Consider the following 17,073-nt stretch of genomic DNA (forward strand, 5'->3'; position numbering starts at 1 on the left):
GAGAATCAAAAAATATAATTGTTTTAATGTCAGTACACTAAATATCAATGGATTTTTGTTCGTACTTAATCTCCGGGTTAATCAAGGCGACATTACGTTGTATTGAACATATCTAATTTAATGAAGATTTTTTTTTCCATTGATATATTAAATAAACAGAAATAAAGCTTATTGACTTTAATGTAAAGAATAGTCAAAAGTACATTAAAATACAAATACATGAAGGCGTATACTCACCGGCTGTCAAATAAGATAAGGAAAAAGAGAAAGAATAACAAGAATATAAAAATATTAAGGAATATTCTCGAAAACGTACTTCGAAACGTACTTGGAACTATTTGTATGGTTTCAGAGGTTTGTCTGATTTGAAATAAGTAATTTTAAAAAATAAAAAAATATAATTGTTTTATTGTCAGTGCACTAAATATCAATGGATTTTTGTTCGTACTTATACTCTAGGTTAATCAAGGCGACCTTGTGTTGTATTGTACATATCTAGTTTCATTAAGATTTTTTTTTCCATTGGTATATTAAATACACGGAAATCAAGCTTATTGACTTTCCTCTAAAAAATAGTCAAAAGAACATTAAAATATGAATACTAAAACGTGCATACTTACGCGCTGTCAAATAAGATAAGGAAAAGAAAAAGAATAACAAGAATATAAAAACATTAAGGAATATTCTCGAAAACGTACTTTAAAAAGGTACTTGAAACTATTTGTATGGTTTCAGAGGTTAGTCTGATTTGAAATAAGTAATTTTAGAGAATCGAAAAATAGAATTATTTTATTGTCATGACACTAAATATCATTTTTTTTTAATTTATACTGTGTTTAATCAAGGTGACTGTACGTTGTGTTTAATATATCTGATTTAATAAATCATTTTATTGTCATTACACTAGATATAATTGGATTTTTTTCATCGTACTTATACTGTGGTTTTATCAAAGTAACCGTACGCTGTATTAAACATATTTGATTACATAAAGATTTTTTTTTCTATTTATATATTAAATAGACAGAGTCAAGCTTTATATTGACATTCCTTTAAGGAATAGTCCAAACTACATTAAATAATAATTTCATTTGGTTGTATACTCACATCCTGTCAATTAAGATGAGGAAAAAGGGAAAGAATAACAAGAATATAAAAATATTAAGGAATATTTTCGAAAAAGAACTTGGAAACATACTTGGAACTATTTGTATAGTTTCAGAGGTTGGTCTGATTTGAAATAAGTAATTTTAGAAAATCAAAAATTATAATTGTTTTATTGTCAGTACACTAAATATCAATGGATTTTGGTTCGTACTTAAACTCCGGGTTAATCAAGGCGACATAACGTTGTATTGAACATATCTAATTTCATGAAGATTTTTTTTCCCATTGGTACAATACACAGAAATCAAACTTATTGACTTTCTTCTAATTACAGTCAAAAGTACATTAAAATATGAATACATGAACGTGTATACTTACGGTCTGTCAATTAAGATGAGGAAAAAGAGAAAGAATAACAAGAATAAAAAAACAACATTGAGGAATATTTTGGAAAACGTAGTTCGAAATGTTCTTGGAACTATTTGTAAGGTTTCAGAGGTTGGTCTGATTAAAAAAAGGGTAATTTTGGAGAATCAAAAAATATAATTGTTTTAATGTCAGTACACTAAATATCAATGGATTTTTGTTCGTACTTAAACTCCGGGTTAATCAAGGCGACATTACGTTGTATTGAACAGATCTAATTTAATGAAGAATTTTTTTTCCATTGATATATTAAATAGACAGAGTCAAGCTTTATATTGAAATTCTTTTAAGGAATAGTCCAAACTACATTAAATAATAATTTCATTTGGTTGTATACTCACATCCTGTCAATTAAGATGAGAAAAAAGGGAAAGAATAACAAGAATATAAAAATATTAAGGAATATTTTCGAAAAAGAACTTGGAAACATACTTGGAACTATTTGTATAGTTTCAGAGGTTGGTCTGATTTGAAATAAGTAATTTTGGAGAATCAAAAAATATAATTGTTTTAATGTCAGTACACTAAATATCAATGGATTTTTGTTCGTACTTAAACTCCGGGTTAATCAAGGCGACATTACGTTGTATTGAACAGATCTAATTTAATGAAGATTTTTTTTTCCATTGATATATTAAATAAACAGAAATAAAGCTTATTGACTTTTATGTAAAGAATAGTCAAAAGAACATTAAAATACAAATACATGAAGGCGTATACTTACCGACTGTCAAATAAGATAAGGAAAAAGAGAAAGAATAACAAGAAAATAAAAATATTAAGGAATATTCTCGAAAACGTACTTCGAAACGTACTTGGAACTATTTGTATGGTTTCAGAGGTTTGTCTGATTTGAAATAAGTAATTTTTAAAAATAAAAAAATATAATTGTTTTATTGTCAGTGCACTAAATATCAATGGATTTTTGTTCGTACTTATACTCTAGGTTAATCAAGGCGACCTTGTGTTGTATTGAACATATCTAATTTCATGAAGATTTTTTTTCCCATTGGTATAATACACAGAAATCAAACTTATTGACTTTCTTCTAATGACAGTCAAAAGTACATTAAAATATGAATACATGAACGTGTATACTTACGGTCTGTCAATTAAGATGAGGAAAAAGAGAAAGAATAACAAGAATAAAAAAACAACATTGAGGAATATTTTGGAAAAAGTAGTTCGAAACGTTCTTGGAACTATTTGTAAGGTTTCAGAGGTTGGTCTGATTAAAAAAAGGGTAATTTTGGAGAATCAAAAAATATAATTGTTTTAATGTCAGTACACTAAATATCAATGGATTTTTGTTCGTACTTAAACTCCGGGTTAATCAAGGCGACATTACGTTGTATTGAACAGATCTAATTTAATGAAGAATTTTTTTTCCATTGATATATAAAATAAACAGAAATAAAGCTTATTGACTTTTATGTAAAGAATAGTCAAAAGTACATTAAAATACAAATACATGAAGGCGTATACTTACCGACTGTCAAATAAGATAAAGAAAAAGAGAAAGAATAACAAGAATATAAAAATATTAAGGAATATTCTCGAAAACGTACTTCGAAACGTACTTGGAACTATTTGTATGGTTTCAGAGATTGGTCTGATTTGAAATAAGTAATTTTAAAAAATAAAAAAATATAATTGTTTTATTGTCAGTACACTAAATATCAATGGATTTTTGTTCGTACTTATACTCTAGGTTAATCAAGGCGACCTTGTGTTGTATTGAACATATCTAATTTCATTAAGATTTTTTTTCCATTGGTATATTAAATACACGGAAATCAAGCTTATTGACTTTCCTCTAAAAAGTAGTCAAAAGAACATTAAAATATGAATACATAAACGTGTATACTTACGCGCTGTCAAATAAGATAAGGATAAGAAAAAGAATAACAAGAATATAAAAACATTAAGGAATATTCTCAAAAACGTACTTTGAAACGTACTTGAAACTATTTGTATGGTTTCAGAGGTTAGTCTGATTTGAAATAAGTAATTTTAGAGAATCGAAAAATAGAATTATTTTATTGTCATGACACTAAATATCATTTTTTTTTCATTTATACTGTGTTTAATCAAGGTGACTGTACTTTGTGTTTAATATATCTGATTTAATAAATTATTTTATTGTCATTACACTAGATATAATTGGATTTTTTTCATCGTACTTATACTGTGGTTTGATCAAAGTAACCGTACGCTGTATTAAACATATTTGATTACATAAAGATTTTTTGTTCTATTTATATATTAAATAGACAGAGTCAAGCTTTATATTGACATTCCTTTAAGGAATAGTCCAAACTACATTATATAATAATTTCATTTGGTTGTATACTCACATCCTGTCAATTAAGATGAGGAAAAAGGGAAAGAATAACAAGAATATAAAAATATTAAGGAATATTTTCGAAAAAGAACTTGGAAACATACTTGGAACTATTTGTATAGTTTCAGAGGTTGGTCTGATTTGAAATAAGTAATTTTAGAAAATCAAAAATTATAATTGTTTTATTGTCAGTACACTAAATATCAATGGATTTTTGGTTCGTACTTAAACTCCGGGTTAATCAAGGCGACATAACGTTGTATTGAACATATCTAATTTCATGAAGATTTTTTTTCCCATTGGTATAATACACAGAAATCAAACTTATTGACTTTCTTCTAATTACAGTCAAAAGTACATTAAAATATGAATACATGAACGTGTATACTTACGGTCTGTCAATTAAGATGAGGAAAAAGAGAAAGAATAACAAGAATAAAAAAACAACATTGAGGAATATTTTGGAAAACGTAGTTCGAAACGTTCTTGGAACTATTTGTAAGGTTTCAGAGGTTGGTCTGATTAAAAAAAGGGTAATTTTGGAGAATCAAAAAATATAATTGTTTTAATGTCAGTACACTAAATATCAATGGATTTTTGTTCGTACTTAAACTCCGGGTTAATCAAGGCGACATTACGTTGTATTGAACATATCTAATTTAATGAAGAATTTTTTTTTCCATTGATATATTAAATAGACAGAGTCAAGCTTTATATTGACATTAGTTTAAGGAATAGTCCAAACTACATTAAATAATAATTTCATTTGGTTGTATACTCACATACTGTCAATTAAGATGAGGAAAAAGGGAAAGAATAACAAGAATATAAAAATATTAAGGAATATTTTTGAAAAAGAACTTGGAAACATACTTGGAACTATTTGTATAGTTTCAGAGGTTGGTCTGATTTGAAATAAGTAATTTTAGAAAATCAAAAATTATAATTGTTTTATTGTCAGTACACTAAATATCAATGGATTTTGGTTCGTACTTAAACTCCGGGTTAATCAAGGCGACATAACGTTGTATTGAACATATCTAATTTCATGAAGATTTTTTTTCCCATTGGTATAATACACAGAAATCAAACTTATTGACTTTCTTCTAATGACAGTCAAAAGTACATTAAAATATGAATACATGAACGTGTATACTTACGGTCTGTCAATTAAGATGAGGAAAAAGAGAAAGAATAACAAGAATAAAAAAACAACATTGAGGAATATTTTGGAAAACGTAGTTCGAAACGTTCTTGGAACTATTTGTAAGGTTTCAGAGGTTGGTCTGATTAAAAAAAGGGTAATTTTGGAGAATCAAAAAATATAATTGTTTTAATGTCAGTACACTAAATATCAATGGATTTTTGTTCGTACTTAAACTCCGGGTTAATCAAGGCGACATTACGTTGTATTGAACAGATCTAATTTAATGAAGATTTTTTTTTCCATTAATATATTAAATAAACAGAAATAAAGCTTATTGACTTTTATGTAAAGAATAGTCAAAAGTACATTAAAATACAAATACATGAAGGCGTATACTTACCGACTGTCAAATAAGATAAGGAAAAAGAGAAAGAATAACAAGAATATAAAAATATTAAGGAATATTCTCGAAAACGTACTTCGAAACGTACTTGGAACTATTTGTATGGTTTCAGAGGTTTGTCTGATTTGAAATAAGTAATTTTTAAAAATAAAAAAATATAATTGTTTTATTGTCAGTGCACTAAATATCAATGGATTTTTGTTCGTACTTATACTCTAGGTTAATCAAGGCGACCTTGTGTTGTATTGAACATATCTAATTTCATGAAGATTTTTTTTCCCATTGGTATAATACACAGAAATCAAACTTATTGACTTTCCTCTAATGACAGTCAAAAGTACATTAAAATATGAATACATGAACGTGTATACTTACGGTCTGTCAATTAAGATGAGGAAAAAGAGAAAGGATAACAAGAATAAAAAAACAACATTGAGGAATATTTTGGAAAACGTAGTTCGAAACGTTCTTGGAACTATTTGTAAGGTTTCAGAGGTTGGTCTGATTAAAAAAAGGGTAATTTTGGAGAATCAAAAAATATAATTGTTTTAATGTCAGTACACTAAATATCAATGGATTTTTGTTCGTACTTAAACTCCGGGTTAATCAAGGCGACATTACGTTGTATTGAACAGATCTAATTTAATGAAGATTTTTTTTTTCCATTGGTATATTAAATACACGGAAATCATGCTTATTGACTTTCCTCTAAAAAATAGTCAAAGAACATTAAAATATGAATACATAAACGTGCATACTTACGCGCTGTCAAATAAGATAAGGAAAAGAAAAAGAATAACAAGAATATAAAAACATTAAGGAATATTCTCGAAAACGTACTTTGAAACGTACTTGAAACTATTTGTATGGTTTCAGAGGTTAGTCTGATTTGAAATAAGTAATTTTAGAGAATCGAAAAATAGAATTATTTTATTGTCATGACACTAAATATCATTTTTTTTTTCATTTATACTGTGTTTAATCAAGGTGACTGTACGTTGTGTTTAATATATCTGATTTAATAAATTATTTTATTGTCATTACACTAGATATAATTGGATTTTTTTCATCGTACTTATACTGTGGTTTGATCAAAGTAACCGTACGCTGTATTAAACATATTTGATTACATAAAGATTTTTTTTTCTATTTATATATTAAATAGACAGAGTCAAGCTTTATATTGACATTCCTTTAAGGAATAGTCCAAACTACATTATATAATAATTTCATTTGGTTGTATACTCAGATCCTGTCAATTAAGATGAGGAAAAAGGGAAAGAATAACAAGAATATAAAAATATTAAGGAATATTTTCGAAAAATAACTTGGAAACATACTTGGAACTATTTGTATAGTTTTAGAGGTTGTTCTGATTTGAAATAAGTAATTTTAGAAATTCAAAAATTATAATTGTTTTATTGTCAGTACACTAAATATCAATGGATTTTGGTTCGTACTTAAACTCCGGGTTAATCAAGGCGACATAACGTTGTATTGAACATATCTAATTTCATGAAGATTTTTTTTCCCATTGGTATAATACACAGAAATCAAACTTATTGACTTTCTTCTAATTACAGTCAAAAGTACATTAAAATATGAATACATGAACGTGTATACTTACGGTCTGTCAATTAAGATGAGGAAAAAGAGAAAGAATAACAAGAATAAAAAAACAACATTGAGGAATATTTTGGAAAACGTAGTTCGAAACGTTCTTGGAACTATTTGTAAGGTTTCAGAGGTTGGTCTGATTAAAAAAAGGGTAATTTTGGAGAATCAAAAAATATAATTGTTTTAATGTCAGTACACTAAATATCAATGGATTTTTGTTCGTACTTAAACTCCGGGTTAATCAAGGCGACATTACGTTGTATTGAACAGATCTAATTTAATGAAGATTTTTTTTTCCATTGATATATTAAATAGACAGAGTCAAGCTTTATATTGACATTCCTTTAAGGAATAGTCCAAACTACATTAAATAATAATTTCATTTGGTTGTATACTCAGATCCTGTCAATTAAGATGAGGAAAAAGGGAAAGAATAACAAGAATATAAAAATATTAAGGAATATTTTCGAAAAAGAACTTGGAAACATACTTGGAACTATTTGTATAGTTTCAGAGGTTGGTCTGATTTGAAATAAGTAATTTTAGAAAACCAAAAATTATAATTGTTTTATTGTCAGTACACTAAATATCAATGGATTTTGGTTCGTACTTAAACTCCGGGTTAATCAAGGCGACATAACGTTGTATTGAACATATCTAATTTCATGAAGATTTTTTTTCCCATTGGTATAATACACAGAAATCAAACTTATTGACTTTCTTCTAATGACAGTCAAAAGTACATTAAAATATGAATACATAAACGTGCATACTTACGCGCTGTCAAATAAGATAAGGAAAAGAAAAAGAATAACAAGAATATAAAAACATTAAGGAATATTCTCGAAAACGTACTTTGAAACGTACTTGAAACTATTTGTATGGTTTCAGAGGTTAGTCTGATTTGAAATAAGTAATTTTAGAGAATCGAAAAAATGGAATTATTTTATTGTCATGGCACTAAATATCATTTTTTTTCATTTATACTGTGTTTAATCAAGGTGATTGTACGTTGTGTTTAATATATCTGATTTAATAAATTATTTTATTGTCATTACACTAGATATAATTGGATTTTTTTTCATCGTACTTATACTGTGGTTTGATCAAAGTAACCGTACGCTGTATTAAACATATTTGATTACATAAAGATTTTTTTTTCTATTTATATATTAAATAGACAGAGTCAAGCTTTATATTGACATTCCTTTAAGGAATAGTCCAAACTACATTAAATAATAATTTCATTTGGTTGTATACTCACATCCTGTCAATTAAGATGAGGAAAAAGTGAAAGAATAACAAGAATATAAAAATATTAAGGAATATTCTCAAAAACGTACTTTGAAACGTACTTGAAACTATTTGTATGGTTTCAGAGGTTAGTCTGATTTGAAATAAGTAATTTTAGAGAATTAAAAGATAGAATTGTTTTATTGTCAGTACATATCAATGGATTTTTGTTCGTACTTATACTCCAGGTTATTCAAGGTGACCTTACGTTGTATTGAACATACCTAATTTCATGAATATTTTTTTTCCCATTGGTATAATACACAGAAATCAAACTTATTGACTTTCTTCTAATGACAGTCAAAAATACATTAAAATATGAATACATGAACGTGTATACTTACCGACTGTCAATTAAGATGAGGAAAAAGAGAAAGAATAACAAAAATAAAAAAACAACATTGAGGAATATTTTGGAAAACGTAGTTCGAAACGTTCTTGGAACTATTTGTAAGGTTTCAGAGGTTGGTCTGATTAAAAAAAGGGTAATTTTGGAGAATCAAAAAATGTAATTGTTTTAATGTCAGTACACTAAATATCAATGGATTTTTGTTCGTACTTATACTCTAGGTTAATCAAAGGCGACCTTGTGTTGTATTGTACATATCTAATTTCATTAAGATTCTTTTTTCCATTGGTATATTAGATACACGGAAATCAAGCTTATTGACTTTCCTCTAAAAAATAGTCAAAAGAACATTAAAATATGAATACATAAACGTGCATACTTACGCGCTGTCAAATAAGATAAGGAAAAGAAAAAGAATAACAAGAATATAAAAACATTAAGGAATATTCTCAAAAACGTACTTTGAAACGTACTTGAAACTATTTGTATGGTTTCAGAGGTTAGTCTGATTTGAAATAAGTAATTTTAGAGAATCAAAAGATATAATTGTTTTAATGTCAGTACACTAAATATCAATGGATTTTTGTTTGTACTTAAACTCCAGGTTAATCAAGGCGACATTACGTTGTATTGAACATATCTAATTTAATGAAGATTTTTTTTTCCATTGATATATTAAATAAACAGAAATAAAGCTTATTGACTTTTATGTAAAGAATAGTCAAAAGTACATTAAAATACAAATACATGAAGGCGTATACTCACCGGCTGTCAAATAAGATAAGGAAAAAGAGAAAGAATAACAAGAATATAAAAATATTAAGGAATATTCTCGAAAACGTACTTCGAAACGTACTTGGAACTATTTGTATGGTTTCAGAGGTTTGTCTGATTTGAAATAAGTAATTTTTAGAAATAAAAAAATATAATTGTTTTATTGTCAGTGCACTAAATATCAATGGATTTTTGTTCGTACTTAAACTCCGGGTTAATCAAGGCGACATTACGTTGTATTGAACAGATCTAATTTAATGAAGAATTTTTTTTCCATTGATATATTAAATAAACAGAAATAAAGCTTATTGACTTTTATGTAAAGAATAGTCAAAAGTACATTAAAATACAAATACATGAAGGCGTATACTCACCGGCTGTCAAATAAGATAAGGAAAAAGAGAAAGAATAACAAGAATATAAAAATATTAAGGAATATTTTCGAAAAAGAACTTGGAAACATACTTGGAACTATTTGTATAGTTTCAGAGGTTGGTCTGATTTGAAATAAGTAATTTTAGAAAATCAAAAATTATAATTGTTTTATTGTCAGTACACTAAATATCAATGGATTTTGGTTCGTACTTAAACTCCGGGTTAATCAAGGCGACATAACGTTGTATTGAACATATCTAATTTCATGAAGATTTTTTTTCCCATTGGTATAATACACAGAAATCAAACTTATTGACTTTCTTCTAATGACAGTCAAAAGTACATTAAAATATGAATACATAAACGTGCATACTTACGCGCTGTCAAATAAGATAAGGAAAAGAAAAAGAATAACAAGAATATAAAAACATTAAGGAATATTCTCAAAAACGTACTTTGAAACGTACTTGAAACTATTTGTATGGTTTCAGAGGTTAGTCTGATTTGAAATAAGTAATTTTTAAAAATAAAAAAATATAATTGTTTTATTGTCAGTGCACTAAATATCAATGGATTTTTGTTCGTACTTATACTCTAGGTTAATCAAGGCGACCTTGTGTTGTATTGTACATATCTAATTTCATTAAGATTTTTTTTCCATTGGTATATTAAATACACGGAAATCAAGCTTATTGACTTTCCTCTAAAAAATAGTCAAAAGAACATTAAAATATGAATACATAAACGTGCATACTTACGCGCTGTCAAATAAGATAAGGAAAAGAAAAAGAATAACAAGAATATACAAACATTAAGGAATATTCTCAAAAACGTACTTTGAAACGTACTTGAAACTATTTGTATGGTTTCAGAGGTTAGTCTGATTTGAAAAAAGTAATTTTAGAGAATCAAAAGATAGAATTTTTTTATTGTCAGTACATATCAATGGATTTTTGTTCGTACTTAAACTCCGGGTTAATCAAGGCGACATTACGTTGTATTGAACATATCTAATTTCATGAAGATTTTTTTTCCCATTGGTATAATACACAGAAATCAAACTTTTTGACTTTCTTCTAATGACAGTCAAAAGTACATTAAAATATGAATACATGAACGTGTATACTTACGGTCTGTCAATTAAGATGAGGAAAAAGAGAAAGAATAACAAGAATAAAAAAACAACATTGAGGAATATTTTGGAAAACGTAGTTCGAAACGTTCTTGGAACTATTTGTAAGGTTTCAGAGGTTGGTCTGATTAAAAAAAGGGTAATTTGGGAGAATCAAAAAATATAATTGTTTTAATGTCAGTACACTAAATATCAATGGATTTTTGTTCGTACTTAAACTCCGGGTTAATCAAGGCGACATTACGTTGTATTGAACAGATTTAATTTAATGAATAATTTTTTTTCCATTGATATATAAAATAAACAGAAATAAAGCTTATTGACTTTTATGTAAAGAATAGTCAAAAGTACATTAAAATACAAATACATGAAGGCGTATACTTACCGACTGTCAAATAAGATAAGGAAAAAGAGAAAGAATAACAAGAATATAAAAATATTAAGGAATATTCTCGAAAACGTACTTCGAAACGTACTTGGAACTATTTGTATGGTTTCAGAGGTTTGTCTGATTTGAAATAAGTAATTTTTAAAAATAAAAAAATATAATTGTTTTATTGTCAGTGCACTAAATATCAATGGATTTTTGTTCGTACTTATACTCTAGGTTAATCAAGGCGACCTTGTGTTGTATTGTACATATCTAATTTCATGAAGATTTTTTTTCCCATTGGTATAATACACAGAAATCAAACTTATTGACTTTCTTCTAATGACAGTCAAAAGTACATTAAAATATAAATACATGAACGTGTATACTTACGGTCTGTCAATTAAGATGAGGAAAAAGAGAAAGAATAACAAGAATAAAAAAACAACATTGAGGAATATTTTGGAAAACGTAGTTCGAAACGTTCTTGGAACTATTTGTAAGGTTTCAGAGGTTGGTCTGATTAAAAAAAGGGTAATTTTGGAGAATCAAAAAATATAATTGTTTTAATGTCAGTACACTAAATATCAATGGATTTTTGTTCGTACTTAAACTCCGGGTTAATCAAGGCGACATTACGTTGTATTGAACAGATCTAATTTAATGAAGAATTTTTTTTCCATTGATATATTAAATAGACAGAGTCAAGCTTTATATTGACATTCCTTTAAGGAATAGTCCAAACTACATTAAATAATAATTTCATTTGGTTGTATACTCACATCCTGTCAATTAAGATGAGGAAAAAGGGAAAGAATAACAAGAATATAAAAATATTAAGGAATATTTTCGAAAAAGAACTTGGAAACATACTTGGAACTATTTGTATAGTTTCAGAGGTTGGTCTGATTTGAAATAAGTAATTTTAGAAAATCAAAAATTATAATTGTTTTATTGTCAGTACACTAAATATCAATGGATTTTGGTTCGTACTTAAACTCCGGGTTAATCAAGGCGACATAACGTTGTATTGAACATATCTAATTTCATGAAGATTTTTTTTCCCATTGGTATAATACACAGAAATCAAACTTATTGACTTTCTTCTAATGACAGTCAAAAGTACATTAAAATATGAATACATGAACGTGTATACTTACCGACTGTCAATTAAGATGAGGAAAAAGAGAAAGAATAACAAAAATAAAAAAAAAACATTGAGGAAAATTTTGAAAACGTAGTTCGAAACGTTCTTGGAACTATTTGTAAGGTTTCAGAGGTTGGTCTGATTAAAAAAAGGGTAATTTTGGAGAATCAAAAAATATAATTGTTTTAATGTCAGTACACTAAATATCAATGGATTTTTGTTTGTACTTAAACTCCGGGTTAATCAAGGCGACATTACGTTGTATTGAACATATCTAATTTAATGAAGATTTTTTTTTCCATTGATATATTAAATAAACAGAAATAAAGCTTATTGACTTTTATGTAAAGAATAGTCAAAAGTACATTAAAATACAAATACATGAAGGCGTATACTCACCGGCTGTCAAATAAGATAAGGAAAAAGAGAAAGAATAACAAGAATATAAAAATATTAAGGAATATTTTCGAAAAAGAACTTGGAAACATACTTGGAACTATTTGTATAGTTTCAGAGGTTGGTCTGATTTGAAATAAGTAATTTTAGAAAATCAAAAATTATAATTGTTTTATTGTCAGTACACTAAATATCAATGGATTTTGGTTCGTACTTAAACTCCGGGTTAATCAAGGCGACATAACGTTGTATTGAACATATCTAATTTCATGAAGATTTTTTTTCCCATTGGTATAATACACAGAAATCAAACTTATTGACTTTCTTCTAATGACAGTCAAAAGTACATTAAAATATGAATACATAAACGTGCATACTTACGCGCTGTCAAATAAGATAAGGAAAAGAAAAAGAATAACAAGAATATAAAAACATTAAGGAATATTCTCAAAAACGTACTTTGAAACGTACTTGAAACTATTTGTATGGTTTCAGAGGTTAGTCTGATTTGAAATAAGTAATTTTTAAAAATAAAAAAATATAATTGTTTTATTGTCAGTGCACTAAATATCAATGGATTTTTGTTCGTACTTATACTCTAGGTTAATCAAGGCGACCTTGTGTTGTATTGTACATATCTAATTTCATTAAGATTTTTTTTCCATTGGTATATTAAATACACGGAAATCAAGCTTATTGACTTTCCTCTAAAAAATAGTCAAAAGAACATTAAAATATGAATACATAAACGTGCATACTTACGCGCTGTCAAATAAGATAAGGAAAAGAAAAAGAATAACAAGAATATACAAACATTAAGGAATATTCTCAAAAACGTACTTTGAAACGTACTTGAAACTATTTGTATGGTTTCAGAGGTTAGTCTGATTTGAAAAAAGTAATTTTAGAGAATCAAAAGATAGAATTTTTTTATTGTCAGTACATATCAATGGATTTTTGTTCGTACTTAAACTCCGGGTTAATCAAGGCGACATTACGTTGTATTGAACATATCTAATTTCATGAAGATTTTTTTTCCCATTGGTATAATACACAGAAATCAAACTTTTTGACTTTCTTCTAATGACAGTCAAAAGTACATTAAAATATGAATACATGAACGTGTATACTTACGGTCTGTCAATTAAGATGAGGAAAAAGAGAAAGAATAACAAGAATAAAAAAACAACATTGAGGAATATTTTGGAAAACGTAGTTCGAAACGTTCTTGGAACTATTTGTAAGGTTTCAGAGGTTGGTCTGATTAAAAAAAGGGTAATTTGGGAGAATCAAAAAATATAATTGTTTTAATGTCAGTACACTAAATATCAATGGATTTTTGTTCGTACTTAAACTCCGGGTTAATCAAGGCGACATTACGTTGTATTGAACAGATTTAATTTAATGAATAATTTTTTTTCCATTGATATATAAAATAAACAGAAATAAAGCTTATTGACTTTTATGTAAAGAATAGTCAAAAGTACATTAAAATACAAATACATGAAGGCGTATACTTACCGACTGTCAAATAAGATAAGGAAAAAGAGAAAGAATAACAAGAATATAAAAATATTAAGGAATATTCTCGAAAACGTACTTCGAAACGTACTTGGAACTATTTGTATGGTTTCAGAGGTTTGTCTGATTTGAAATAAGTAATTTTTAAAAATAAAAAAATATAATTGTTTTATTGTCAGTGCACTAAATATCAATGGATTTTTGTTCGTACTTATACTCTAGGTTAATCAAGGCGACCTTGTGTTGTATTGTACATATCTAATTTCATGAAGATTTTTTTTCCCATTGGTATAATACACAGAAATCAAACTTATTGACTTTCTTCTAATGACAGTCAAAAGTACATTAAAATATAAATACATGAACGTGTATACTTACGGTCTGTCAATTAAGATGAGGAAAAAGAGAAAGAATAACAAGAATAAAAAAACAACATTGAGGAATATTTTGGAAAACGTAGTTCGAAACGTTCTTGGAACTATTTGTAAGGTTTCAGAGGTTGGTCTGATTAAAAAAAGGGTAATTTTGGAGAATCAAAAAATATAATTGTTTTAATGTCAGTACACTAAATATCAATGGATTTTTGTTCGTACTTAAACTCCGGGTTAATCAAGGCGACATTACGTTGTATTGAACAGATCTAATTTAATGAAGAATTTTTTTTCCATTGATATATTAAATAGACAGAGTCAAGCTTTATATTGACATTCCTTTAAGGAATAGTCCAAACTACATTAAATAATAATTTCATTTGGTTGTATACTCACATCCTGTCAATTAAGATGAGGAAAAAGGGAAAGAATAACAAGAATATAAAAATATTAAGGAATATTTTCGAAAAAGAACTTGGAAACATACTTGGAACTATTTGTATAGTTTCAGAGGTTGGTCTGATTTGAAATAAGTAATTTTAGAAAATCAAAAATTATAATTGTTTTATTGTCAGTACACTAAATATCAATGGATTTTGGTTCGTACTTAAACTCCGGGTTAATCAAGGCGACATAACGTTGTATTGAACATATCTAATTTCATGAAGATTTTTTTTCCCATTGGTATAATACACAGAAATCAAACTTATTGACTTTCTTCTAATGACAGTCAAAAGTACATTAAAATATGAATACATGAACGTGTATACTTACCGACTGTCAATTAAGATGAGGAAAAAGAGAAAGAATAACAAAAATAAAAAAAAAAACATTGAGGAAAATTTTGAAAACGTAGTTCGAAACGTTCTTGGAACTATTTGTAAGGTTTCAGAGGTTGGTCTGATTAAAAAAAGGGTAATTTTGGAGAATCAAAAAATATAATTGTTTTAATGTCAGTACACTAAATATCAATGGATTTTTGTTTGTACTTAAACTCCGGGTTAATCAAGGCGACATTACGTTGTATTGAACATATCTAATTTAATGAAGATTTTTTTTTCCATTGATATATTAAATAAACAGAAATAAAGCTTATTGACTTTTATGTAAAGAATAGTCAAAAGTACATTAAAATACAAATACATGAAGGCGTATACTCACCGGCTGTCAAATAAGATAAGGAAAAAGAGAAAGAATAACAAGAATATAAAAATATTAAGGAATATTCTCGAAAACGTACTTCGAAACGTACTTGGAACTATTTGTATGGTTTCAGAGGTTTGTCTGATTTGAAATAAGTAATTTTTAAAAATAAAAAAATATAATTGTTTTATTGTCAGTGCACTAAATATCAATGGATTTTTGTTCGTACTTATACTCTAGGTTAATCAAGGCGACCTTGTGTTGTATTGTACATATCTAATTTCATTAAGATTTTTTTTTCCATTGGTATATTAAATACACGGAAATCAAGCTTATTGACTTTCCTCTAAAAAATAGTCAAAAGAACATTAAAATATGAATACATAAACGTGCATACTTACGCGCTGTCAAATAAGATAAGGAAAAGAAAAAGAATAACAAGAATATACAAACATTAAGGAATATTCTCAAAAACGTACTTTGAAACGTACTTGAAACTATTTGTATGGTTTCAGAGGTTAGTCTGATTTGAAAAAAGTAATTTTAGAGAATCAAAAGATAGAATTTTTTTATTGTCAGTACATATCAATGGATTTTTGTTCGTACTTAAACTCCGGGTTAATCAAGGCGACATTACGTTGTATTGAACATATCTAATTTCATGAAGATTTTTTTTCCCATTGGTATAATACACAGAAATCAAACTTATTGACTTTCTTCTAATGACAGTCAAAAGTACATTAAAATATGAATACATGAACGTGTATACTTACGGTCTGTCAATTAAGATGAGGAAAAAGAGAAAGAATAACAATAATAAAAAAACAACATTGAGGAATATTTTGGAAAACGTAGTTCGAAACGTTCTTGGAACTATTTGTAAGGTTTCAGAGGTTGGTCTGATTAAAAAAAGGGTAATTTTGGAGAATCAAAAAATATAATTGTTTTAATGTCAGTACACTAAATATCAATGGATTTTTGTTCGTACTTAAACTCCGGGTTAATCAAGGCGACATTACGTTGTATTGAACAGATCTAATTTTATGAAGAATTTTTTTTCCATTGATATATTAAATAGACAGAGTCAAGCTTTATATTGACATTCCTTTAAGGAATAGTCCAAACTACATTAAATAATAATTTCATTTGGTTGTATAC

At 27.2% G+C, this 17,073-nt stretch overlaps 1 protein-coding gene across 1 annotated transcript in view; it reads right to left on the reverse strand.

Annotated features, from left to right (window-relative positions):
• Positions 1 to 17,073, reverse strand: part of LOC129263377 (uncharacterized) — a 79,892-nt gene that overhangs the window by 19,427 nt on the left and 43,392 nt on the right. The window contains exons 28-68 of the mRNA XM_064100752.1: positions 16,689 to 16,691; positions 16,317 to 16,319; positions 15,934 to 15,936; positions 15,547 to 15,549; positions 15,169 to 15,171; positions 14,780 to 14,782; positions 14,402 to 14,404; positions 14,015 to 14,017; positions 13,643 to 13,645; positions 13,262 to 13,264; positions 12,884 to 12,886; positions 12,498 to 12,500; positions 12,120 to 12,122; positions 11,731 to 11,733; positions 11,353 to 11,355; positions 10,966 to 10,968; positions 10,594 to 10,596; positions 10,213 to 10,215; positions 9,835 to 9,837; positions 9,452 to 9,454; positions 9,070 to 9,072; positions 8,682 to 8,684; positions 8,309 to 8,311; positions 7,822 to 7,824; positions 7,055 to 7,057; positions 6,190 to 6,192; positions 5,803 to 5,805; positions 5,425 to 5,427; positions 5,038 to 5,040; positions 4,660 to 4,662; positions 4,270 to 4,272; positions 3,891 to 3,893; positions 3,405 to 3,407; positions 3,023 to 3,025; positions 2,636 to 2,638; positions 2,258 to 2,260; positions 1,875 to 1,877; positions 1,486 to 1,488; positions 1,108 to 1,110; positions 621 to 623; positions 238 to 240 (exon numbers count right to left, since the gene is read on the reverse strand). Of these exons, the coding sequence (XP_063956822.1) occupies positions 238 to 240; positions 621 to 623; positions 1,108 to 1,110; positions 1,486 to 1,488; positions 1,875 to 1,877; positions 2,258 to 2,260; positions 2,636 to 2,638; positions 3,023 to 3,025; positions 3,405 to 3,407; positions 3,891 to 3,893; positions 4,270 to 4,272; positions 4,660 to 4,662; positions 5,038 to 5,040; positions 5,425 to 5,427; positions 5,803 to 5,805; positions 6,190 to 6,192; positions 7,055 to 7,057; positions 7,822 to 7,824; positions 8,309 to 8,311; positions 8,682 to 8,684; positions 9,070 to 9,072; positions 9,452 to 9,454; positions 9,835 to 9,837; positions 10,213 to 10,215; positions 10,594 to 10,596; positions 10,966 to 10,968; positions 11,353 to 11,355; positions 11,731 to 11,733; positions 12,120 to 12,122; positions 12,498 to 12,500; positions 12,884 to 12,886; positions 13,262 to 13,264; positions 13,643 to 13,645; positions 14,015 to 14,017; positions 14,402 to 14,404; positions 14,780 to 14,782; positions 15,169 to 15,171; positions 15,547 to 15,549; positions 15,934 to 15,936; positions 16,317 to 16,319; positions 16,689 to 16,691 (123 nt within the window). The remainder of the gene's footprint in view (positions 1 to 237; positions 241 to 620; positions 624 to 1,107; positions 1,111 to 1,485; positions 1,489 to 1,874; positions 1,878 to 2,257; positions 2,261 to 2,635; positions 2,639 to 3,022; positions 3,026 to 3,404; positions 3,408 to 3,890; positions 3,894 to 4,269; positions 4,273 to 4,659; positions 4,663 to 5,037; positions 5,041 to 5,424; positions 5,428 to 5,802; positions 5,806 to 6,189; positions 6,193 to 7,054; positions 7,058 to 7,821; positions 7,825 to 8,308; positions 8,312 to 8,681; positions 8,685 to 9,069; positions 9,073 to 9,451; positions 9,455 to 9,834; positions 9,838 to 10,212; positions 10,216 to 10,593; positions 10,597 to 10,965; positions 10,969 to 11,352; positions 11,356 to 11,730; positions 11,734 to 12,119; positions 12,123 to 12,497; positions 12,501 to 12,883; positions 12,887 to 13,261; positions 13,265 to 13,642; positions 13,646 to 14,014; positions 14,018 to 14,401; positions 14,405 to 14,779; positions 14,783 to 15,168; positions 15,172 to 15,546; positions 15,550 to 15,933; positions 15,937 to 16,316; positions 16,320 to 16,688; positions 16,692 to 17,073) is intronic.

This window comes from Lytechinus pictus, chromosome 6 (assembly GCF_037042905.1).
Source record: "Lytechinus pictus isolate F3 Inbred chromosome 6, Lp3.0, whole genome shotgun sequence".
NCBI lineage: Eukaryota > Metazoa > Echinodermata > Echinoidea > Temnopleuroida > Toxopneustidae > Lytechinus > Lytechinus pictus.